Genomic DNA, 26,192 nt, shown 5'->3' on the forward strand with positions numbered 1-26,192 from the left:
AGCAGCAGCACATGAAACTTCTCTCACAGCATCTTCTCGTCCTTCTCGGACACTTTCCTGACCATTTTTGTTGGATTGTTTTTTTTTTTTTTAATTGAGGACACATCGGGAGCCTGCACCTCCCCTCACATCCCCCCCCCCCCCTCCCGCTTGCAGACATCGCGAAATGAAACTCGGTTTTGTCATGGAGGCTGCGGTGGCGCTTTATCTGCTGCTCACACCTGCACAGGTAACACAGTCCCACACATCCTTATGTGTTTGTTTTCCCCAGTGAAACTTCATTGTTTGCTTTCTTTCAGTGTCATTGTTGTTGTTAATAATAATATGAATATGTGCTGTGTTAAATGGGCGCCACTTCCCGCTGACTTCATTCATAAACTGGAACGTGACTAACTGCATTGCTCCCCGAAGAACTCGTGATGCACAGTGACTCATTCTTTTATTGGGCGAGGATTACCCAGAGTATATAATTACGTTTTGAAAGCCGGTTCACTCCTGTATGAAGAGCTCTGTTTTTTTTGTCTCAGTGTAGATTTACATCCAGATCAGGTTTCTATGTTGGTGAGATTTTTTTTTATTTAAAAAGAAAGAAAAAAAAGAGGGATTATATGGATGTAAAGGATGTTTAGGTAAGACATTTTTGTTTACAAGGTCCTTGGACTGAGAGAAAGTGTTTATCCAGCAAAACATTAACAAACCCATAAGTACGTTTTTAAAACAGGCGCCCCCTAGTGGTAGTATACATATCAACAATCTGGTACCTTGGGTGTGTTGTCGTCACCCAACTTCGATGAGGTTTCCACCAGCAGTTCGCTTAGTGGTTAAAAGCATCGTACTTGGTTGTTATTTTGCTTTTCCATTATCGATAGTACCTGGTACTTTTTTTGACGTCGTCAGGCTGCCGTGCACTGACTGGTCACAGTGCCGTCGCAGGAAAAGGCACGAGGAAGAAGTCCGACATGTGTGGAGTCGAGTCGTGGAAACCGGGCATAAGCGTCAAGTTAATTTGTTTTATGTCATTGTCTGTAATTTACTGCCTAGCCCTAAAATTACTGCCTGCGTACCTATGGGTCATATTCAAGATTTGGCCAAAGCGACCCATATAGTTACATTTCACATTCCCATTCCTGAGGCTTTAGGTTAAGTTAGGATTACGATGTGAATTGTGCTTGGGTTAAGGTTCGGATTAGGCACTCATATGTGGTAATGGATCAACTGTCGTGCATGACTTTTAAATGCGAACATATGTCTGTTACCGTTGCCAAATCAGCTCCACACGCACAACTCAGTGTAGCGGTGTTCAGATGCTGTGTCGCCGGGCGACGTTTCCGCTGCATACAGGAAGTTGATGTGTCAAGTTGGAGCATGGCTGAAAACGCAAAGTATAGTGCCTATGAAAAGATTTTGACATGAATTCTGTTGCTTAAAAATTTTGATTTGATAAATGAGTCTTAACTCCGCCCACCCCTGCACTAGCTGTGTATACACGCAAATGCCCCCTCAGTCATGTCCGATAGTATTGCTTGACACATTTTTTCAGAAGCAGCGTACAAATAATGTGGCATCCTCTCTGTTGACAAAGACCAAACAAAAGTCAGCAAAGGTTACACACTGCAGCTTTAAGGTTTTTTCTCTCTCTCTCTGTCTGTCTGTGTGTCTGTCTGTCTGTCTGTGTGTGTGTGTGTGTGAAATCTCTATTGAAACATCACTTCAGGCTCCTCATATCATTGTCAGGCAACACTGGATTAGCACAAAGCTCCTCTGTTCTCTTCTCTTGCATGGCTTTGCTTTTATAGTCTGTTTCATTAAAATGTGCCAGAACAGGATGGAGTTGAAACTGGAGTGAGGACTCATGTGTCACGCCGTAAGAAACACTTGTAAGAGGATGTGCTTGTACAGCAGGACTCGTGCCAACGCTCGGGCTCTTGAGCCCATTCAGTCTCTGATTTCCTCCCTAAGGTGGCTGAGGGTTGGCAGCTGTCTCTGACGCTTCTCATGTTTAGTGCCCCACCAGGTCAATCCTGCATTCTATCACTGTTATGGTAACACTCCACACACACTGCTGCTGCTGCCGCCGCTGCCTGTAGAAGTTATAACCCTGCAGCCAGGGTTCTACAGACGCACATTCATAGATGCATTAAACACTGACTCGGTCATGCTCTCCAAAGTTGGACAAAAGCTCCACAGCCACCACATTGTCTAACAAGAGAATCTGCAGCTGTTGCCGAGTTGAGGATGAGCGGGGAGAGGCATGACCATCACATCTCCACTAATCCTCATAAGCAGCTCATGGCTCATGCTTAGTCAAAACAGGAGTGACAAAATCCAGAGCCAAAAAGGGCGTTTGTTTCTTAATTTCAGAGGTTCTTTGTCAAGCCTCTCGTACAGACGGTCAGCGAGAGTTTGAGCTTCACTTCACTTTTGGCTCTAAGATCGCCTGGAAAAGAAGTTTCCCGTCGTGAATATATTTGAAGAAGTAAATCTTTCACAAATTTTTAAGCGAACAAGTGCCACCAAAAGTTTTTTTTTTCATGCACGTAGTGTCAACATGACACATTTCTGGTGGCCGTGTATCCATCCAGCCCCCTTTAGGAAACTGACAGGCTTGGAGCAAAGTTGAAAGAGCAAACATCTTGTTGGAAAAAGTCTAATGTTTTTCACTTGGGTTGTACGACCATAAATATGTGTCACTTACTGTTACTTACACAATTATTCATTCATGCTTTAAAGAGCATGAGGTCAAGTGTTTCATAATTCTGCATTTACGGCCAGAGATTTACAGCATAGCTACCGTGAAATGAGCCATAATGGTCCACAATCCAATAAATATAAGAGCAGTAAATCAAAGCGTGATAGTTTTAGTCATTTAGAGGTCATACGTTATTTAAAAAAACACATTGTGGAAGTCTCGACCTCCAGGGGAACCACCAGTTTACTGTAAAAATGAGACATGATTGGTGCTATAAATTCTTATTCAACTTTATTATTATTATTATCCCCGTAGGAAATTTGATCTGCTGCAGGCACATGGAAAACATGCATAATCTTATTTAACAGGTTGTTAGCACCTGGCAGCAGCAGCAGCAACAGCAGCACACACACACTAACACACACACACACACACACAGCGCTCAACAAGCTTCCACTTCAGTGTCACATGCTATTACAAGCGAGATCTTAGAATATGCAAGCACTGTCGTCATTGGGTGCCTGCGTCAGTTTGCATTAGCTGATTAATGCTGTTGTTTTTTTCCACAATCGATATCGCAGCTGACGACCAGAATGCAGCGCTCTGTTATTGTGTGAACCCGTGATCCTTTCTCATGCACTTGTTCTGGGTCACATGTACGTCCACAGCACTGGCTCTCGACTGTGGTGGAAGCACCTGGGTTTCCTCTCTGAAGAATAGTAACCCCTGAGTCATTCTTTCACCACGGCTCACAGATGGAAAAAACACTTATTTTGCTCCCCCCCCGTACTCCATTTGATGTATTATTGGTACTTCCTGTACAGACCACCACTGCAATTTCTGATTTCTCTTGAATTAAGTGCAGTACCTGCCTTGCCCGCCTTATAACGAAACCACTGGAATGCACGTGCAGCATCTCATCTTCACTGCCGCACCAGTTGTGTCGGCGTCTATGAACATACAAGTGAAATCTTGCATCCACAGAAGCAAACCTGGCTGCCAATAGTCATAAATCACCCGCGCGAGTCAGAATTCCTCTTAAATCACTTCCAGTTATTTTTAGAAAGTCAGTGAAGTATGGCAATGATAAGCCTCGTTGGTATGAGATGATGACATTCTTTTGGTCGATGTCTCTTTTGAAGTGAAGTGAACATTCTTATCTGATAAAACCACAAAAATCTGATACGGGAGACACATCTTGCTCCAACTCATTTGACTCTTTTTTTTATTCAGAGAAGACGGCGAGCCTCAGTCAGCCCCCCCTTGCTCTCGTCTCGTGTCTGTGTTTATGAGGACATGACGTTAGGCAGGTGTTTCCTTTGCATAATCACCAGCAACAAAACAAGACTTGAGTCCTACCATCTGTATATCACACACACACACACACACACACACGCGCATGTGTGTGTCTGTGTTTATGTTCACGCTATTTTTACGCTTGTTCAACAGTCAAGCAGAGATAGACTAATATGGTTTTTTCAGGGCCGATACCTATTATTAGTCAAGGAGGCCGATTGCAGATTTAAAAAAAGGCCGATAATCGGTCTATCCCTACAGTCAAGTGTCGATGGCATGATGTCCCATTTTCAGTTTTGACACAATGGAGCTTCATAAGTGGACGGATCGATAACAACAATCAAACATTAAGAATTCAAGTTCCCTCTTGTGTCTTCTGTGTCTTTACAGATCCGACGTCTGCATGTTCGGACATGCGAGCGGCATTTTATTTGCATCGCCGCGGTATTCCTCTCTAGTTGTAAATGCCTCGGCCCACGAGAGAGAGAGAGAGAGAGAGAGTCTCAATCGCAATCAGGAAATATGGATTTCTCCTTCCTCCTGCGACGCAGGCGAAGCAGTTGTTGCTCGGGGCAGCCGACTACTCAGTGAGCTTTAATCTCACATCTGGACGTGATTTACTGTGGTTTACTTAGGGAGAGCAGCGTTTACTGTAATAGAGACCACAATTACCACCGGTCAGCCTTATCTCAAGACCTGTGTCGTGTGTGTTTGTGTATGTGTGTGTGTGTGTGTGTGTGTGAGTTTGGGGTTGGAGTGAACAGTTTATCCAGTGTGTGTGTGTGTGTGTATCTCGATGTGTCCTCAGGGAGACATTTGTCCATGCATTAATGGACATATACTGAGGAAACGGTGTTTATCTACATCAGCGTTTACCGCTCTCCTGTCACTTGATCCCGTTTTTGCTTGGTTTTTTTTGTGGACTACTCCAAACTCGGTAAACAAACTCAGTGTCAGAGATGTAATTATCTTTAAAAAGAATTGAGTCTTAAGAGGAGTATTTATCCGTTTAGGTTGAGAGGCAGATGAGAACATCGATACCATTCTCACGTCTTTTGTACTAAATAAGCTAAAGCCAGAAGTTCAGAAGTAAAGTAGTGACTACACTCTTAGAAATAAAAGTGCTAAGTAGAATCATATAAGGTTCTTCGGCTTGTCTGCATAGGAGAACCCTTTTGGAGGGTTTCACCAAGAACCCTTTTAAAACCCTTTATTCAGGAAAGGGGTTTTAAAGGGTTCTCTGGATCAAAATGGTTCTTACTGGAACCATTAGTGTTACCAAGAACCCTTGAAAAACCATTTCTTCTGGAAAGGGTTTTTCAGAAGCAAATGTTCCAGGTAGAACCTCAGCCCTTGTAGAAGGACCTTTTGGAACTCTTATTTGTACAGACTTAGTCATAGTCAAACCATGTCACAAAATTCCGGTTTGCTGGAGGAGGACAACGCGGGAGTAGCAATATATTGAATAGCCACTGGGGGGCAACTCCTTGGAAGTCGTTGAAACAACGATCCCACTTCTGTCAACATTGTCCTGAGAAAAATGTCAGTTTTGTAAATGATCACGTCATCCAGATAAAGTACAGCACAGCTGACTGATTGACGGCCAGTATTGACCAATCGGTGCCTGGTTGCAGGTGACGTCTGTGAATTTGACACAAATCACAAAGCTTGAGGCTTCACAACCGGAGTTCACATTACTGTGGGTGATGTCACGATAGATACGGTTATAAGTCTAACGGAGAGATAATCATAGATTTAAGCCGGCATAGATTTTAGAAGGTATGGCCTTTTGTTGAGTGGCTATAATCCTTGTCTCCCCACTGAGCAGCATGCAGGGGGATGACTGTGTCACTCCCTCATACCAACACACTATTTACAGAAGGGTTAGATAATGAACTGTTCATTATCCAGGCCTAGTCATTTCTTGGAGCCCTACCCATTCTCATCCCGAGAGCTTCATACACGACATATGGCACTTCTTTTGTTTTTTGCTTTTCCATTAGTGATAGTACCTGGTACCTTGTACTTTGTGTTAGTACCTGCTCTGGCAAGGTTCCAAGCGATCTGAGCTGGCCACTGATTGGTCAGAGAGTTTTGTCACTGGAAGAATCATGGGCGCAACGTCCGGCACAGGAATGCAATGCCAAACTGTAGATTGGTTAAAGGTGCCATATGTAAAAATGTGGCCAAAAACGGTTGCTACATTCAAATTCAAAATACCAAGGTCTTTTAACTTTTGTTTTCTGACGTAACTGGCAACCTGTGGTTGCTCGGCAGGTGAGACTCTACTGACTGCAATGATTGGTAGACGGCGGTAGGTGGCGCCACATGCCAAAACATAAACATGATTTCAAACTCCCTAAAATATTTTTTTAATGCAAATATTTTGTCTGTACTGTTGTTGTTGGTGAGTTCAGTTTGTTATATGAACATTATTCCTGAGTCTCTGTGACATATTAGGAGGATTTTATGGCCAGTTGCTTTAGATTTATTACATAATGCACCTTTAAATAGATTTAAACCCAAAACATGCATTAATCTCCAACATTTAGCACTGGCTAAAGCCCGGGATCGTGAGCCGCATCACAACACCCTTCAAGTCGTATTGTAATTCAGTGAGTCTGTGCTCTGGAAGTGCTGAACAAATCTTTTTAATGAACCGATTCTAATGATTCTGTACACGGACAACAACTGCTTTGCTAGTCACTAGTTTGTGTGTTTGTGCCGCGTATCTATGGCGACTCCACCCACATTGAGGAGGTACTATAGTAATGGAAAACCGTATAGAGTCGCGCTGTATAGTGGGAAAAGTGACACTACACAGACATGGGTGGGTTCCCTGTGCATCCACAGGCTCCATTCACCTATGTTACTGCAAATTTGTTGTGTCACGTCCACCACATTCTCAGGTTTAAACACGTTGGTGTTTTGACCTGACCACCCCTAGAGACCCAGCTGGTTACTGTCAGACTTCGTGCAACGGCACCACTGCCATTGCCGTTTTCGCCCTCCTCGTGTATACAAAACAGAACTTGGCTTTCTTTTGTGGCGGATGGAACATGGATACAGTGACCCGCAGAACCCCCGTGTGGAGGCCTGAGAATTAATGTGATGGTCATGGCGTTGATGGTTCTCAATATAAGGATGGATGAGGGAGATCAGTGAGAGTGGGAGGTATAGCTCTGTTTCACACTCCACACTCATGCTGCCTCTGTTTGTATTCACTCGTTCTGCTTTAGTGCCCTCTGTCCTGTGTGCTCTCTCATGTTCAGGGTCGAGCTGCAGTTGAATCAAACCCAGGATATATAGTCTTCTGTTTCTGGTCTTCATTTTTTTGCGACCTTGACACTACTTTCCTCACAAGCTTGCATCTCATCTATGCACTGTTTATCCACAATGTGGCTCTCACCAAATGGTTTAAAATAAAATGATGGAACTGTGCCCAAGACCTTGGATCTGTATTTGCGACCAAGAGACAAGAGCAGAGTAGGGGTTTTCCAAAAAAAAAAGATTGATAGAAGACTAAAATATGCAGCAGCAGCAGAACTGTAAATAAAACAGATTATACTGATATGTAGATGTTTGCATTTGTCACTATTTAAGAATTTGACAAGTGACGACAAGTTTGGAATGTCTCGACATGAATTTGTGGCTCGTGATTTGGTTATTTATTGAGATTTCAGCTTGCTCGTGATTGATAGCGATCAACAGGAACTCTTCAGGTTCCTCATATTTCACATCGCTTGCACACAGGACATGCGTTCGCTTAGCGCAGAGAAGAAAATAATTCAGGATGAATGAATCTAGTTTCACCTCATTTTCCAGTCCACTCACTCAGGAGAAGGAGTCTTATCTATTTAGGCCAGTCTGACAAAGAAACTAGTCTGTATTTGATTTGTGGAATATGCAGCCTAGCTGGTGTGCATTGTTTTTTGGCAACTGACCATGGTACCTGCTCTTGAATTGCACACCACCTCCTCCCCCCTCTCCTTCCCCTGCTTGACTCTCTGCGTTATGATGCTTGGTCCCCATCATGTTTTATTTTGGCTCCCTTTGCTCACTGCCCTTCCCCTGACAGATTGGGTTTAAGCAAGGAGGTTAAAGATGACGCAGTTCAGCTGTGTGGGAGTGGAGACTAACAAGGCCTGGGGCCTCTGTGGCCTGACAGAGGGAGCCAAGGGACACACAGGTCCTCTGATGTGACCCAGAGGACTGGGCAAACTCTCAGCCAGCAGCTTACTAACTTTTGCAGCAGAGACTTTAGAAAACAAAGGAAACTGGTTGTTGAAACGCATTTGCAGTCAAGCATGAGGACACTCGCTGCTACCGTTTCTTGCTGTAATTACCGTAGATTTTAGTTTTCTCCCGACCTGTACTGCTTGGAAAAACGATCTGAGAACAGATCTGAGGAAAACATCTCGTGCAACGAGGGAACAGTGCCCAGACTTTCCTCAGGGGACTGTGACTCTCATTGTATATTAAAATGTGTAAATTATCCCGTGAGATTAGACTTTTAGACAGGAGATTAATCAATCCAGTCCAATCCAACTTTATTTATAAAGCACTTTAAAAACAACAACAGCTGAAACAAAGTGCTGTACATCAGAGATAAATAAATAAAACATACAAAGGTGCGACATAATAGACCTAAGAACAAACAATAAAAAATACTGTAGAACATATAAATAAAAAATAAACAGGTCATACAATAAACTATAAAAAAGACAACAAAAACAACGTCTCATACTGTGTCGAAAGCCAAAGAGTGAAAATGGGTTTTAAGATGCGTTAACATTTTGCTCAGTAATTTCTTAGTTTAGCAGTTAATCAAATGAAAGTCATAGTACAGTCCCATCTTTGTGGAATATAGGACATAGAAAGTATTTAGAAACCATTTAGAAAACATATTCAGTTCAGATGATTCATCTCTTCTTCAGCATCCAGGTTTACGCGAACGCTGAACATCCGAATGAGGACAAAATGTGACTGTGACATAGATTGTTGGTGCCACTCCGGTTGGTTTGAGAATCTGAAACTGCTGATCTTCTGGAATATAAATAAAAACAAAGCGGTAGGCGAAGAACAAACATGGAGTGATTGGCAGCTGTGTGGATGGAAATGCCATAACTGCTCTCTGCTACTGTGGCGAGCAGGAAAATCGTCTCAGAAATGAGCGGCGTTTTGAACCGTGAGTCAGACGAGCTGCAGTGGCTGGGTTCCATTCTTGTTCGCCAAGAATTGAAATCTGAGACGTTTGGAAAAAAAAAAAAACGTGACTATGAAGAATGTGAATCTGGATTTCTGCTGAGGCTGCAGATGGCAGACTGAAATTGGGTGTCAACACCATAAATTCATGGCCCTAACCTGCTGATGGTGGATGTTTTCTCGTCAGTCATCATTTGAATGATCCAGACACAGATGTGGATTCAGTGTTTAAAAACCTTGCAATGATAGAGGAGTGTAATGACACTGTGGGGGGGGGGACTTGTTTTTGGTTAGTTAGTAGTTTGTGTTCCTGACACAGATTTGTCTCTAAGGTCGTAAAACAACCAACATAATGAAAACAGTAAATGAAAATCTTAGTCCTTCACAGAGGACAAGGGGAAAACTGAGTTGTTTTTACTTCATACCAATGACAGTGATCCTGCTGCTGCTGCTTATTAGACAAGTTTATACACATATCAATGTAAAGTGTTCTTCCCCCACAAGTGCTAAAATCACATAGTTCATAGCGTGAAGTGCACAAGGAATGACTACGTGAGGAGCTTCACGCAGCAGCAGCCTCTTCTAATGCGGCAGCTTTCCTCTGGTCAGCTTACTCCAACGCAGGAGGTGTCAGGGATGTCAAGGTTAGAAAATCCTCCCCACCTCTCCACATTCTCCAGGGCAACTGACGCCAAAAACAGTCCTTGTGATGAGCAGTGAATCTCATAAAGAGAGCGTACTGTGCAATGTGGCATTCAACACGAGGAAGTGAAAATGACAAACAATTACTTGATTATTAATTCATCGTTTTAAGCTTTAGCTTCTTAAATGTGAATATTTTGTTTGTTTCTTTGCTCCGTATAACAAAGAAACCATTAAAACTGAATCATTTTGGTTTGTGGACAAAACAAGGCATTCGAGAACATCGTCATTTTCATTTTTTTTTTAATGTTTTCTGACATTTATGGACCAAACGAGGTTCGTTGCAGCTCAAAACTGAACTGTGGCTTTCCTACGGTGGCCTGGAAGTGCGAACCGTTATTACAAAATGTGAAACACTGCGTAAAAAACTACACATTGCAAAGCAAATGAGCAAAAGCCACAATACACTTACTTAATATGGAACAGGGAATGTACATTTTTGTAAACGAGTTGATAAGATGCAAAACTTACAAGTCCGCTGTATATATAGACGCAAACCAGTTACCAGCTGACCAAACGTTCAGCCAGTCTTATATAGCACCACTTCCTTTCAACCTGGCTTTCAAAATAAGAGCCACTGACTTTATCTTTTTACTACTTCTTATATCAAAATTTTGCCCTAACCTTCAAAACCTTAAAATAAAATAAGATAAATGTTATAATGTCATTCCACAAGCCTCATCTTGGCAGTTCATATGTTAAAAAAAAGTATGTTCTGTGTCTTAGCATAAAAAGAATTGACCGCTCACTTTATCACTTCTTGGTCACTTGCAGCGTTTAGTACATTCCCAAATGCTTTTTGGCTTTTGTAAATTTGTCTCACGCTTTGTAAAAGTGTTTCACATTTTGTAACAACGGTTTGCACTTCCAGGCCACCGTACTTTCCCATGCATGTGTCCCGTCACACACAGTTCAGTGAATAACCCTCTATAGAACAACTCTGTTGCTGTCAGCGGGAACAACTATGCATTTCAGCCGGACGACTGGCCACTTTGAAAATAAGGGAGCTGCCTCATCAGTTCCCCCTCACACAGGGAGGACGGAGCCTAAAGTGGCTGACTGGAATCTCTATCTGTTGATATGACGGCTGTCACGCTGTCATGTTCCTGCTGCAGGGGAAGAGACCTGCCTGACACTTATCTCAGTGACAGTTTTCAGGAACCTCTGAAATGTTTGCGCGAGTGTGAATGCATCATCATCATCATCATCATCATCATCATCAAAGCAGGACATTCCTCTTTAATCACTTCTTTGCAGTGTGTGTGTAGTACTGTGCCGACAGATGCTATCCTCACCCTCATTCTGGTTCATAACAGGAAGTGGATGCAATTTAGCAGCGGACAGATGGTGTAAAGAGCAGTGCTGTAATGTAACGCAGTACAAATACTTGTAAATACTTTACTTTGTTATTTGTTACTTTTACTCCACTACATTTCCCTAAATAAATTGAGTACTTTTTACTCTTTATTTACAAATAAAATCAGAATAGATAAGCTGCTAGTTTTGCCATTCACATCCACCGTGGCTCAATCCTAACTCCTCACTTTAAAAAAAAATTATAATAATACTTTTACTTCTAAAACTTAAGTACATTTAATGTCAGAAAATTACTTATTGCTTTAATAATTGCTTACTTATTACTTATTTAGTGCAATAAATGTCATATATACTTTAAGACTTCAACTTCTACATAAGTCATTTTCTGGTTTTACTCAAGTATCCCTTTAACCCAGGGGTGTCAAACGTACGGCCCGCGGTCCAGAACCGGCCCACCAGTGGGTCCAATCCGGTCCCCAGGATGAATTTGTGAAATTGTGATTAGAATCTAATCAGAATGTGAAATATTATATTTTACCTTTGTAAATGGTTAACTTAGGCATAATAGTGTTGAAATTGCACTTATTTTAGTCCAGAAATGTCCATGTTCTTTAGGTTGGGAAACATTTGGAGTGCATAGATTATTATGCTATTATTTTACTGCTCCAGCCCACTGAAGATCAAATTGTGCTGTATGTGGCCACTGAATATCCCTGTTATAAGGTACTTAATATATATAAGACAAGGTAAAAAAACAAACAAGTGGTAAAGTTTTTTTGTGGCACAATACTTTGCACATAAAGTATTAAGGTGCCTGTGGGTACGTGTGTCATGGAAACAGTGACATGTAACACCAGCGATGTGGAGACACTGAGGAAGCAGGTCGCCTGACTGACGCCTGCCCTTGCTCTCCTGCTGGAGGACATCTTTATTAAAATGTAGATTTCCCTTCCTGGAGATGGAGTCAGCTGGAAGGTTTTGTGTTTTCCCAGGCGAATGGGAAATGCACTCTGTTTATCATGGGATGATGGGAAAATAAAAAAAAAAGAATCGAGACAGAGGAGGAAATAGACAACGGGAAAATAAATAGGGAGTTGAATCTTACACGACAGGAAACAGCTTTTGAATGTAAACACTTAGGCACACGGTCAAATATGAGACATATATATCTTTATGAATCTGCTGTTTGTTTTGCAGGAAAAGATGGAAGATCATTCACTTAATTTTACTAGTAGTTCAGTAACCACCACTAGAAGACAAAGGAATGTGATATAAAGGCTGCCCGATGTTGTATTCATATCATGGAAATGTGTGTATGGATTCATGTATGCTTGCTCTGTTTGTCTATATAATTATAAATCACAGTGACCCTGAGGCCCTGGATAAATATTCATTTTGCTCTCATTTTTGTATTTTTCCAGACTATTCCCTTGTCGAGTATAAACAGTACAACTGAAGGTAAGTGTTTTTGATTGTTCTATTTTTGAAATAGGGTGTCACTTTTGAAGAAAATTGTGGTTGCGGTAGAAACTAAACTAGAGGCTGTCTGACTGTTCGTCACGCGCTGCTGATGACTATAAATCAGTAAGCGTGTCTATGATTTCAGTCTGAGAACGAGTCAGGACATGCAGTGTGTTACTCAACTCCTTGGTTTCTAATCTAATCTAATAAATTAATGCTGCTAAAAAAGACTTATGGAGGATTTAGAGGACATGGAGCAGACACAGAGCCAGTTTGAAGAAGCAGTGACTGGCCAGTGAACCGGGCCCGCGGTGCTGTACAGTACTGCAGTTCACGGGCTCATCTCCTCACCATACATGTAGATGATGCTTCCCCCCCCCGGCCATCTCCTCCCAGCCTGTCTGCTTTTTATAAACAGCTGTTTATGATGTCAGGCTCCAGTGGGCAAACCCTGGGGTCACTGCAGTCCCAGAGGGTGCCTGCGGGGCAGTTGAGCTCGCTCATGTTCGTTCATGGCCGGGTTTTCAGTGATTGTTTTCTCTTCCTTCTCTGTTTGTTCGGCCAGAGACGGAAGAGTGCATCACACGTACTATACTCCCACAGGAAAGCGCGCACTGTACATGAGTGTTGTAATGTAACACAGTACAAATACTAACTTAAGTACAGAGTTCACGTAAAAAAGTACTTTAATTTGTTATTTACATTTCTCGCAAAACCTTTACTCCACCACATTTCCGAAATAAATTGTGTTATTTTACTCCCTTTAACCCACAATCCAGTTGAAAGACAACTAGCCCCAACCACTGAGCTGCCATTACTTTTACCATTTAACTACAGTACATGTCATATACTTTAAGACTTTTACTTAAGTAATATTATATAACTTCAACAATGACTTCAACTTCAAGTTATTTTCTGGTGAGATGCTTGTACTCAAGTATCCCTTTGTTATGTAAGCGTTTTTAATTAAAAATGGATAAAACAGGATACACGCTGCCATATTGGGTTTTAGGTTACTTTGCACATTGCATGAGCATGTCATTGCAGAATTATTAAGTTAGTGATACTGCTTTCATCAACTGCATGGTTTGACTTGCGCTGTAGTAGAGGTGGGGGTTTGTAGTGGTTCTAATTAAAGGTGCCATATGTAAGAATGTGGCCAAAAACGGTTACTACATTCAAATTCAAAATACCGAGGTCTTTTAGGTTTCGTTATCTGACGTAACTGGCAACCCGTGGTTGCTCGGCAGCTGAGACTCTACTGACTGCAATGATTGGTAGCTGTCAGTAGGTGGCACCACATGCCAAAACATGATTTCAAAACATAAGCGAGATTTGCAGTCTGCAAAATATTTTTTATAATGCAAATATTTTGTCTGTACTGTTGTTTTTGGTGAGTTCAGTTTGTTATATGAACATTATTCCTGAGTCTCTGTGACATATTAGGAGGATTTTATGGCCAGTTGATTTAGATTTATTACATAATGCACCTTTAAACTTCATTTACAGTCAAACAACTGCATTGTGAAACGATGCATTTATCTGATAACTGGGATGTAGAGGCTCATACTCGGCTTGCTGTTCTCACCCACAGTGCTAATGTTCCAAGAAGTGTGGAGTCGCAGCTTCTGCCGGACCATCGAGAAGCTCGTGGAGGTGGTGCACGAGTACCCAACGGAGGTGGAGCACATCTACAGCCCCTCCTGCGTGCCGCTGGTGAGGTGTGCGGGCTGCTGTGGGGACGAGAACATGGAGTGTCATCCGACCCGCACCACCAATGTCACCATGGAGGTAAGAAAGCAAAAGCCCTGGTTCAGAACTGCTGCTCTTATCGTCACTGAATGCACTGCTGTTGACATCATGTGACCTTGTTCTGTCCTCCAGCTGCTGAAAATCAGGCCATCAGAGCCGGGTCAGGCATATGTCGAGATGACGTTTGTGGAGCATCAGTCATGTGAATGTAGGTAAGAAAACAAGACATAGTTTGTGTCATGAATATTTATGCATGAGCCAACCCTTCAACTATTATCTGTATAAAAACACACTGGAAAATACATTAGCAACACAGTTGTGTCACTAATTGGGTAAAACAAATTAGGTGTAATTACTTATAATTTCTGGAACATGGTGGTTGGCAAATGTTTACAATTATTGTGATTTTTATTTATTTTTAATTTATTGAAATATTTGTTCCTCAGAGTAAAGAAACCTGTGGTGAAGGTTGAAAGGTAAGACCCGTGAATTTGCTCTTGCAACATCGCTTTGATGATACAGAACAAAAAGGATAAAACTCGGGAAACGGAGGTTTACTCTTGATTTTGCTCTCATTGCAGGAAAAGGCAAAGAGGAAGGGGAAGGAAGAGGAAGGAGCGACAAAAAATTAAAGAATGTGACAGGTGATGGCGCAATCTTTCATTCAAATACCTCCCAACGACCAATTAACAGCTTTCAGCCTTAATACAGAATAATACACAACTCCTTATATGGACATCGTGGGGGTGTGTGTTTATAGGTCACATATTCAGGCTTCTTATGTGTATATTGCATAAGGTGTGTTGATATAGTTGCCGATTGTGTTGGGGAAAAAAGGGTATAAGACGCTCTATACTGCATATATTCGTATAGCCTCTCTATATACTGTATGTTTTAACATAGTAATGGAAAAAAAAGCATTACATTCTTTTCTCTTGCATCCTATAGGTGCCAGATCCCTCGAAGGTAACTGCAGTGGTGACCCAACCCCCTGTTGCAGTGTGGCTCATTATTTATTTCCAGCCCAGTGACGGCATCACGAGTCTCCTCCGCTCATCTATCAATACTGTGTCTGCAGCCAGAGACTCAAAGCGCTGGGTTGTTTTGCTGACATGCCCTTCTGCTTGATGGGCAGATTGTTTGTAACCACAAGGTTCACAAAAAAAAAAGGAGTGTGTTTTGAAATGTGGAAAACACTGCTGTTCAACACATGATACAAAAGGATTTCCTTGGGAGCCAGTGCAATGTAGAATCAAACAGACTGATGCCTTTTCTTTTATACTAGTTATTACTGTATCAGTTATTGCAATTTGCCGATTTCTTTGGTATTTAAAGGTGGTTATGTTTAAAATCTATATTTATTGATACAGCTAAATATACTTGGAACAGCAACACGTAAAAAAAAAAAAGTGTGTCATTCTTTGTTCATTTGTTATCCTCTTTGTTATCAAGACTCCTTGACTTGTCACCACAGCAAAAGTTGGACTTCATGTGCAGCTGCCTTGTACATGAAGTAATGTCTCCCTCTAGTGTTCATGGAAACAGTGTTCAAAACTGCTCAATATGACAGTGTTTTTGAGGTCAAATACGAATATAGGACAAGTTACACTCAACTGTGTCATCGACTTATATGGCATTTATCTATAGCTATGTCACGTGACCAAACAAGAAGTATTTAACTCCTATTTCTCACCAAAGGAAAAACAAATCATTTTAATTAAATACATTTTAAAAAATCAACTGAAGATGTTTGCAAGAAGTATGTATACATAGATATATCAACCTGTCCTAAACACATGAAGCCTCTTTTTTTTACTTGTTCTTTGATAGAATAGTATACGCGGAAAGAGAAACGTCTGTTTCACAACACACTCGAATTTGATATCGATGACAACTGTTTTCTTTTTCTAACGCGGTCACAAGGTTTTTCCACTGATATTATATTGAACGCATTTCTGTTTGTGTGGACCCTGGTGACACTCGACTCACATGAGCCCACAGCTCAGGTGTCTTAACTCTGTCTGTTTTCGGAAACCCTGCAGTGAAGAAGGGATCAACTGAAGTAGTTATGTAAAAAAATATGATGTTCTTTTTCATGTACTACACAGAGAAAATCTCTATGAAAATATATTAAAAAGGTAACATTTCTACTGTTTTAGCATTTTATTTCATTTAAATATTTATTTCAGAAATAAATTGTTATGTTGTCAACCTGTCTTCTGATATTTATTCTGTGTAAAAGTTCATTAATTCATTGTGTAACACTCTAACCTCCACAGAGATGGGCATTTTTTTGTATAGCACTGAATATAATTTCCTCTCAGGACACCCTTTGGGACACTGTCATCCTCTTAAAGGCACCCTTTTTGATTGGAAGGGCACCCATAGCAAACGAATTTGCAATGGCATCACTTTTCTCCACTAAAGAGACACTAATATTAGTATTATGCCACTAAATTATGAACAGGGGTTTAAAAAGTGGGTCCCCATATAAAAAGTTAGGGGAAACACTGATTTACATCCCTGTCTGATCTTCACGTAACCGATTTTAAGTCACACAATCCCACAGGGGCCGCATTCACGACAATCAACAAACGCTCATGTTGCCTCATCATCTCCCTGGAACAACAATATACCTGAATCTGATCTGTTTCCCTGGCAACGTCAGTATCCAGCCAGTCACGTTGCTACGGAGAGAATGAGTCCTCGGTGTTGCCTTAAAGGTGCCACCGAGAAACGGACAACACAGCAGCAGCGGAGGAAGGATTTATTTCGCGTGTTTCCCAAAATAATTACTACAATGACTTAATATGCTGCGGGTGGAGATTTCAAAGCCCATCGATTAAGTGCAAACTGAAGAACCGCGCTGAAGCGACATTAATGATGGGCTAACAGCAGTTGCCTGCAAGACTAAGATGAGGGATTTCCAATAACCGAGGCACGTAAACAGGGCGTAGCTAACATTAGCTTAATAGAAAAAACGATAGGGGTGTATCAAGTGGAAAACTGTTACCGTGGACAACGGTTTAGAGCGATTTATGTTTTCAAGCAAACGGCTTATTAGTAAGTATGTAATATATACACAATGTATATAATATATGTATATATACTTAGTTGAATTATGATATCGATAGCACAGTGGCGGGCTAATTGCTAGTTAGCGTTAACCATAGCCAACTATGCTAACTGTTGGAGTAGCTAATGTTAATGTATTTGATGTTGCATTTCTCGGCGTAAGATTATGTTACTTATCGCAGTTTAGTTGCTGTTATTTAAAGTTGGGTAGTTGTTCACAGAGGTACGAGGTCCACAACAACCGATAGCACACAAACTGCAGGGTTCAGACACCCAGTATGTGTTGTTTCTGTCGTTTATTTACATTTAACGTTATATATTTATGCACACACACGCTATTGTCTGTCGCTGTCAGGATCAATAGAGCGATATTTTTTTAAGAAATGGAAAATATACGTTTATAGCTGAGCTACTGCATCATCTTGGCACTGAGATACATATACTCTCCATAAATAAATGAGGTGAGACCGAAATGGCAGTGAATGCAAATTAAGCTCGAGTAATCACCAAGCTCTGCCAATAGGACTCAGTTTCCCAGTGTCCATCATTGCTCTGCACTCTGCACTGAGCGAGTATTGTATTAAAATGCTTGGCACAAATTAATTGAGCCTCTCAAAACTGGACTGGCAGTGACGATTTGAGACTTCAAGTTAACATGCTTCAAATGAAACTGAAACATCTATTTTCAAATTTCTGGATTACAGATAACACTGATGAACAGAACTTCAAATACTTTTTTAGGTCAACTGTGAACTTGTACTTCGAGCTGTTTGTGTTCATCAAGCTTGACTTGAAATATCACGATTCTGGGGGAGAAGACAATATTTTTTTTAATATTAAAATTGCCTAGGAATAAAATTATGATATGCCACGATTGAATTTATGCGTCCTAACAGTTGAAATTGTGCCAGATTTGAACAAAAACAACAAATTGCACTTCAAGCTCAAGGTAAAAGCAAACTGAACTCCATTGAAGCCTCGATCATATTGGTGAAGTTTGAACACTGATTCTTTTGTTCCAGAAGAGACCAGCATGAGTAGTTATAGTAGACCTCACAGACACGGGACAACAGCATTCACCATGGCGATGCATCTCGGGACATCAAAGCTTGACCTGGAGAGAGATTCAGGCTTCTCAGGTTTGTTTCAGTTACATTGCTAGTAGTGGTGTAGAGTGTGTACTGTATCGTTGGCAATTCCCTCATCGAGGAGACGACAGTCTAGAGAGCTCTAATCAAATTGGGGATCTAGGTCAACTTTTCTATGTAGGTTATTCTCCAATGGGCCAGTTTTCCTGATTACCTTTATTTTCGCTAGGAAGGTTGGCCTGTATTAAGTTTAATCCTCCTCAGCAGGTCCGTGGTGTCATTTTAAAGAAACACTAAGGATGCTTATCTGCATCCACCACTGATTTCATCATATTAATGTCCGGTCTCAGTTACTGTACACAACAGCAAGGTCAATCTCTTCCCTTTACAAATGTCCCCCTCCACAGATGCTAGCTCCGAGAACCTCAGCACAGTCGATCTGTCCGAATATGAAGGAGCTGGAGGGACACGGTCCGTATTCAGCCAGGACCCCGCTGGTTCTCAATTGGCTGTGATGGGAGGCTCCTTTGCTGGACTATCTCCAATGATCATAATGAACCACTTTGTCCCAAATCAGGTAAATTACAATGATGATTTTATTGCCTGTGTTTAGCACCGTTTATGTCTTTATGCTTGGAAGAGATTTAAATCTTGATAACATGGGGCTTGCACTACTGTAATGCAAATATTGTGAATTGGCAAACGATACAGCAAGTGGCACATATTCTCCTCCTTAGCAGGTGAGGAAGGTTTAATATTTAATGACCTTAGCCTGTTAGGTTTAGGTAATATTTAATTTCCTTTCATTTATAATATTTTTGGGAATTTCTGGCATAATAATGCAGATTAATTTATTCACAATTAGAAAATGACACGCAATAGGTAGTACTTGCACACGTTCTATGTTTTTTGTTTTGTTGCTTTTTCTTGTTGTTTAAAACTTTATTGACATGTTGTGGCTTTAGATTTACCTGCAAAAGTTCCTTCATTTCTTCATGTTCATTTGATAAATCTTTTTAAATCTTTTTTTTTTTTTTTTTGTAAATCCTTAAATCTAGAGTTATATTAGTAGGTTAATTAAAAAATAAAAGTCAATTTTATTTTTTAATTATTATGATGAAAGAGAATCTGTATATAAAGCTTTGGTGACCGTTACAGTTTTTCTACAATGCATTCAGTGAACTTTGTCCATGAATCTCGTATTTAAAGCACTGTATTATAGCCCCCCGTATTGTGTTAAAGCACAAACTAAAGTATTTTCCTTCTCTAGCAGCCCCTGATGGCTTCAGCAGAAAAACAATGGGGCTTTCCTTCACCCTTGGAACTTATGCCTCAATCACAGGTGGTCCTCCTCCAACCCATGGTATCGAACGGCAGCAGCAACTCTCCAAAGACGTGCGCTGAAAATGTCGGACAGTTGAAAGGCCACATGTCATCTCCACGATCATACCCTAGAATTGCCCCTCAGCCTGCAGACTTGCCCTCTAAAAGGCTGGGATCCTCCAGGGTGAGGGGGTGTTCAACTTCAGGGAATGACCAGCGACAGAAAAAGCACCACCACAGCCACAGGCCGTACAGTTCCCCCAGCCCGCAGCCACCACTCAACGCCATCCCCGTTTCTGACGCAGGACACAACCAGACACAGACTGATGATAATCACGAGCAGCTCAGTGAAAAGTCGCTCTACCTGCTGACAGACACCAGCACTCTGCTCTCCTGTACAGATGAATTCAAGCCAGAGGTGGGAAGTGACAGGAACCATGCTGACGAATACCAGCATGACCTCTCGGTGGACAGCAACAAACAGAAGCGCTTCAGTAATACCTACAATATTCTCAACAAGTCTGGCTTGCTGGGGATCACCATGCGCACAAAGAAGCTGATGAAGGAGAACAGGCATACCCAGTGCCAGCTGCAGCAGCTTCGAGAACAGACTGCCCTGCTGCTGGAGGCTCTGAGCAGCAGGGACCCACAGCTCTGGACTAAACTCCAGCTCTCTCTGCAGGGCACAGACAAGGAGCATTTGGGAACTAAAGCTCAGATAATCCTGGCATAATTTAGTGTATATGTGCATGTGACCAGTGATTTCAAAGTCTGGGGAACAAACTGATGATTTTATTGAATGAGATGAAACAAAATATGAAGAAAAGCTTTCTTTTTATCCACTCTAATCCAGTAAGCAACATAAACTGAACTGAACCTTATAATGCTTTAATGCTTTTGTCTGGAGATTGTACAGTCTTCATATTTGAAACAAACCCTTCAGAGCTGCTGGGTGGTTTAAGCTCAAAATATCAAGCTGCAGTGCATACATTATTATACCAAGGTAGCATTATTACATTTGAAACCTTTGTCTATGATGTTTTCTCTGGTTTCCAAGAAGCAAGAATAACTTGCTAAAGGACTTTGCCTTTTTTATATGGAACTCCTAACTGCATAAGTGCATGTCTTTAGAGCAGTGGTTCTCAAACGTTTTATACCAAGTACCACCTGGAGGCATACTTAATCCCAAAAAGATAATTTGCTCCCTTAGAGCACATGTGAGGACACATGGCGATAATTCCTCACACATGCCCTGAGTCTCTTTTTTATGGAGAAAATAATAGGCATAATGTCTACTTTTTAGATCAAATACGGCAGAATGCAGATGTATTTAGAGTTGATCTTGACTAATTTTTTATGTTTCCCTATGTTTAACCTTCTCCTAAGATTCATAAGCACAAACAACAGTCAGAGCCTTCCTCTTAGGAGCGTTCAGTCATGTTGTCTGAGAATAAAAGCAACAACAACAACAACAACACAGAGGCACAGCAGGGTAACAAATCCTAAACAACCTGTGTGTTTGGTTTCAGAGCCAGTGCTGTGTGTAGAGGGAAGTCAAAACATATCTAGCATCTTGTTGATATCACTTCTTCACCTCCTGCCCCAGCTGATACCCCCACACCAGAGAGTTATGGTATGGAAATCAAATTTTTAAAATGTGCACTAAAAACATTGACCATCAAAGTAATTCAAACTCTTAACTTATGTGATATTTTACTACTCTTACAGCTGTTTTCCTTGCTGCACTTTAGAACTTTATAACACTTTTTATTTCAAGATGGGTTTTTTTTTTAAAGTCACTTCTTGAAAGATGTGGGAATGCAGAAGTTTGCCGGGACTGAACTGAATTTGCCGTGAGGTGTTGTAGCCTTATAATCGTCTTGATTTTGCATATGCTGCTGCCAATGTATTTAACCTTTTTGTCGTGTCGAGCAAAGTATGATGTCGTATTAAGTGAGAGGCATAAAGACAAAAAGGACAGAACGGCAAAAATATTAAGCGTTCATTTTCCTGAATTCTTGCACTTTAGCTAAAAGCTAAAAGATTACTGACTTATGTTGGCACTTGTTTATTGAGCGACGTGTGTTGATGAAGTAATGTGGATATAATGTTTAACTGGATGCCTGTGCCTTTTTTAAAGTGTCTTGTTTGTCCATATCCGTGTGTTGGCAGCTTAGATTTCTGTTATTTTTTTCCTCTCTTTTTTTACATCGCAAAGATAGTTATTGAGAGAGACAATGTCATAAATAGTTGAGCAAAGTACAGGTTTATACTGTATTATTTATTTAAAGGACTACTGTTGTAAGTTTAATCGTTAAAGAGATGATCAGTTTTTGTTTCAAAGGGGAAAATTCATTTTCACATTGCTTTTTCTCTGTTGTTGCGAAACATGCTTTCTGTAACTTTTGTTAAACAAAAGACACTTTTACTAATAATGAAGTTTCATTAAATAAAATCCTCTCCTCATCCTTTTTTTTTATTATTGCACTTTCCCAGCTCAGACTGAAAAACCAACAGGAGCCTCTTTTTTATGTTTAAATACCTTTATTGGTGTAATAGTAGACAAAATAGCTCTAGAAAGTGTTCTTATTGAAATCGAAAACATTATTGAACATGTTCACAGCTGCAGCCACAGTATAACAGTGACTAATGATTATGTTCGTAATCGATTAATCCATCAATTATTTTCCTATTTAATCGAGTAGTTGTTTGGTCCAGAAAATGTTGAAGAAATTGTTGTTTCTCAAACCTTAAAATTATGACGTTTTATCATGACATTGGCACTAATCGACATAGAAAATATTCACATTTAAGAAGCGTCAAAATCAGAGCTCTTGTTTCAATTATTTAAAAAGAAAAAACACTCGGAACAATCCGTTATTAAAATGGATTAGCAGCCATAGAAAAGTCCTTAGTATTGTTATGCAACAGCCGCCATCATTAGCAGTACAGTGAACTCATCTTTGGGGTCATGTATGATAGGATTTTATGGCACGTTGTGAATAATACCCTGGATATTACTATGGTAATCAGTTTCACACCCCCCCCCCCACACACACCCATCTATTCTTACAAGGGAACACATCACTGTCGCTTCATCAGACTGTGAGTCACGTTCCTGTGAGTAGAAAACATCAGGTTCGGCGAAATGGAACAAGCTTTATGTAACGAACAGTGTTTTTCTGTGTGCTAGCCCTTAACGTTTAAGTGATTTATACTCGGAAAAACAAGGAGCAACACATTTTGACTGATTATCACAAAACAGACTAGTGGCAACTTAAACTCAAGCAAAAAAAAACATCTTATTACTGCATGTTTATGTCAAAAAATTATTTTTATATTTTCTTAACACTGCTTTATAACAACCTATGTATACTATGCATTTGTATTACTATCACATTGTTTATATGGCTCCTATCATTAAAGGAATGTATATACTAAATATTGCAAAGTCATAAAGCATCCATTTTAAAATGATAACCTTATGGGAAGCATTTGTGTGGCCTATTGGGAGATGTTGATGTGAAGTTGTGTTTTCCCACTCAGTCTTGTTTCTGTGCGTCTATTTCATCAGTGCCCATCTCCACAGTCTGTACAGGCAGAATGAGGCCGAGGATCCAGCGCGTGCCAAAAACATCCATGAGGTTGTTTCTCCAGGGGCTGTGATTGTCCACGAGCTGCCCTCGCTGCATCTGACACCAGGTCTGGCCCCGGGCCACCAGCAGGACCTGCTGGCAGCAGAATCCTGCACAGACCAGGCCGATGCCCAGCCACACGTAGAGCATCAGCACGACAAACAGCTGCAAGCCTGAGACTGTTCCTGTGAGTAGAAATGTAGAAGAAAAGACATTCACGTGGCATTATGTCTTTAAAGGGGCTATATGTAATATTATATACAGTATATATACTGTATATATTTATATATAGTCTTTTTTGCCTTTCCGTTAGTGATGGTACCTGGTACTTTTTTAGCACTTGTTCTGGCATGGTTCCAAGCGAGCTTAGTCGAATATAATAAAACATGGTGTCAACAGAATGTCCGCCACTGATTGGTCAGAGAGTGTCGTCACTGGAAGAGGCAGGAGCGCGACGTACAAGACACAAGAATCAAACCGAACAATGCCGAACTGTAGATCAGTTAAAAAGACTTCATGAAATCATGAGTTAATTTTCCTACATTTAGCAAAGGAAATATCTATCTAAAATCTGGCGTATTTAGCGACAGCACTGCTGAAATCCAGCGAGCAACAAGCCACTGTATTTCAGTTCAGTGACTGTCAGACATGGCTCTGGTCATGCAGGACGTATTGAACTAATCTTTTTGATTAATTCTTTACAAGTCACTTGATTGTGCCGCGTATAAAAACGACGTCACGGCAGTTGCGTGCAGTTGAGCTATGATGAGAGAGCCGAGCTGGAGCTGTACAGTGGAAAAATCACCAATAGGCATAAAATGCAAGTGCAAATTATTCGTATGCCTGAAGTACTTTTAAAATCAACACAGCATTCACATTGGACGCGCAATTTCTCTGATTGTGGCTCGTTTCTGGAGCTTCCTTTTTCCGATGAATTCACAGCTAACACATCAGAACGAGTGTTGTGGACGACTTATAGTCCAAACATTCAACATGGCGTCGATTCGGATTGCTTAATTGTGTTTGTTTCCCAAAACAAGAAAAAATATAGCTGCTGAGCTGCTGTCCCCTCTGCAACGTTATAATTCGCATCCACTTTACTCGCACTTTTGTTCCGTCCTGTGTGCAAAGACCTTCCGAACAATAAATGCTTTCACGTCAGTGTCTCCCAAAGTCTCTAATAACACAGGAAAAACCGGCTAAATTTGCGTAATACAGCCCCATCCCTCTAGATTTCCTGGTAATCTAAGTCTCTTGCAGCAACTAGCTACTTCTTTCGGGAGAAAGTTTGAGGTTGAGTCCCTGGTAAATGAGAACGTTTCTGCACCAGAAAAGGGGCTCTTGGAATTGCAGTAAATATTTTGATCACTTTAACACCAAAGCTTTGAAATGTCCATCTGGATATTTGCTTATTTTAACCATAAAATGGCCAGAAAATGTGCTGTGAGTAAGTGTTTTTGCCCAGTTTTGCCCGGCGCAAACATTCGGTGTTAAAGGGTTTAAGTTACTGTTGTACATATTTTACATAGGTCACCTTTAATAACTACCCACAGGTTGAACGTGATTACAACTCACCCATGAAGAAGTAGCCTGTGGAGAAGGGGAGAAGAGTCAGGAAGGTGAGCGGGTTTTCAAAGGAGAGCGAGTACTCCACTGTGAGGAAGGCCACGCCGAGAACCAAACAGTACAAACACGTGCACGACGTGTAAATGCAGAACATGATGAAGTAGCGCATGTTTTTGTTGCCGATACAGTTCCCGGTGAAAAAGCAGTGGTGGTCCCGCTTGAGAATAACTTTCTTACACAGCTTGCAGAAGTGACGACCATTCAGGAGGTAGTGAGCGTCCACCATGTCTGAGCAGTGCGGGGAGCACACTGGGACCCCCGACTCATTGGCACTTTCAGCAGGGTATTTGATAGTCATTATGTAGTTCCCCAGCGCGTTGAACATCAAGAAGAGAAAAACCACCATGTGAAGAGTCGTCGAACCCCCCGGCGACGTGTCAGGGTTTGGGAATAATGTTGGGATGAAGAAGCAGAAGTGTAAGATGAAGGTGACTGCAGTAGCCGTGAAGAAGTAGGCAGGAGCTACAGCGTTGAGGAGCCGCAGTTTTAACATCCTGGTGAACATGTTTGCGTGATAGTGAAGAAGAATCTGGAAGAAAGAAACCCGATTATTATACTCCAATACCAAAACATGCTGTATCATCATCCAGGGCCTTTCTTTTATTCAGAAATACAATTAGATAGTAATAGGTTAAGTATAAGTAATCAGGTTCAAGACTATTTGCTGACTGTTATTCACTGACTATTTCTCAAGACTGGTTGTAAATCATGTGTGATGTAGCCGACGTTTTAAAGGTCCAGTGTGTAAGAATTTGACCTCTAATGCTGTGTCCACACAGGACACAACGTGAATGTACTGACACGAGTAGACGGGGTTTTCCTTTCAGCCAGGCTACAATTGCGTCTATAGCTTGAAATGGTACAACTTTGGCAAAGAATTTGTGCCGATTCGATTTTCCAGATGGCGTCATGACGTGATCACGTGCTTTCCGGCGGCCATACTCTGCTCATAATAGAGGAGAGATTTATCATTTATCACACGCGTTTGAAGTGGTTTTTATCCGAAGTAAACGCTGAAACCTG

At 41.1% G+C, this 26,192-nt stretch overlaps 3 protein-coding genes across 5 annotated transcripts; 2 read left to right on the forward strand and 1 right to left on the reverse strand.

The window, feature by feature from the left end:
* Positions 1 to 142: 142 nt before the first annotated feature.
* Positions 143 to 16,443, forward strand: pgfb (placental growth factor b). Its single transcript, XM_083909962.1, has 7 exons — positions 143 to 229; positions 12,631 to 12,667; positions 14,265 to 14,461; positions 14,555 to 14,634; positions 14,869 to 14,898; positions 15,004 to 15,066; positions 15,371 to 16,443. Exons 1-7 carry the CDS (start codon positions 167 to 169, stop codon positions 15,390 to 15,392), a joined length of 492 nt encoding a protein of 163 aa, XP_083766088.1. The 5' UTR covers positions 143 to 166; the 3' UTR covers positions 15,393 to 16,443.
* Positions 16,444 to 18,529: 2,086 nt separating this feature from the next.
* cipca (CLOCK-interacting pacemaker a) lies at positions 18,530 to 22,246 on the forward strand. Of its 3 annotated transcripts, none has more exons than XM_083909963.1 (3): positions 18,530 to 18,636; positions 18,993 to 19,162; positions 19,856 to 22,246. In XM_083909963.1, exons 1-3 carry the CDS (start codon positions 18,531 to 18,533, stop codon positions 20,639 to 20,641), a joined length of 1,062 nt encoding a protein of 353 aa, XP_083766089.1. In that variant the 5' UTR covers position 18,530; the 3' UTR covers positions 20,642 to 22,246. The 3 variants fall into 3 exon arrangements, with proteins under 3 accessions (XP_083766089.1, XP_083766090.1, XP_083766091.1); XM_083909964.1 differs by having other exon boundaries at positions 19,859 to 22,246; XM_083909965.1 differs by having other exon boundaries at positions 19,928 to 22,246.
* Positions 22,247 to 23,450: 1,204 nt separating this feature from the next.
* Positions 23,451 to 25,674, reverse strand: zdhhc22 (zDHHC palmitoyltransferase 22; the record flags this gene model as incomplete). The annotated part of the gene is made up of 2 exons (XM_083910273.1): positions 23,451 to 23,728; positions 25,119 to 25,674. 2 exons carry the CDS (start codon positions 25,672 to 25,674, stop codon positions 23,451 to 23,453), a joined length of 834 nt encoding a protein of 277 aa, XP_083766399.1.
* Positions 25,675 to 26,192: the final 518 nt, after the last annotated feature.

Source organism: Microchirus variegatus (assembly GCF_963457635.1).
Source record: "Microchirus variegatus genome assembly, chromosome: 2".
NCBI classification, from domain to species: domain Eukaryota; kingdom Metazoa; phylum Chordata; class Actinopteri; order Pleuronectiformes; family Soleidae; genus Microchirus; species Microchirus variegatus.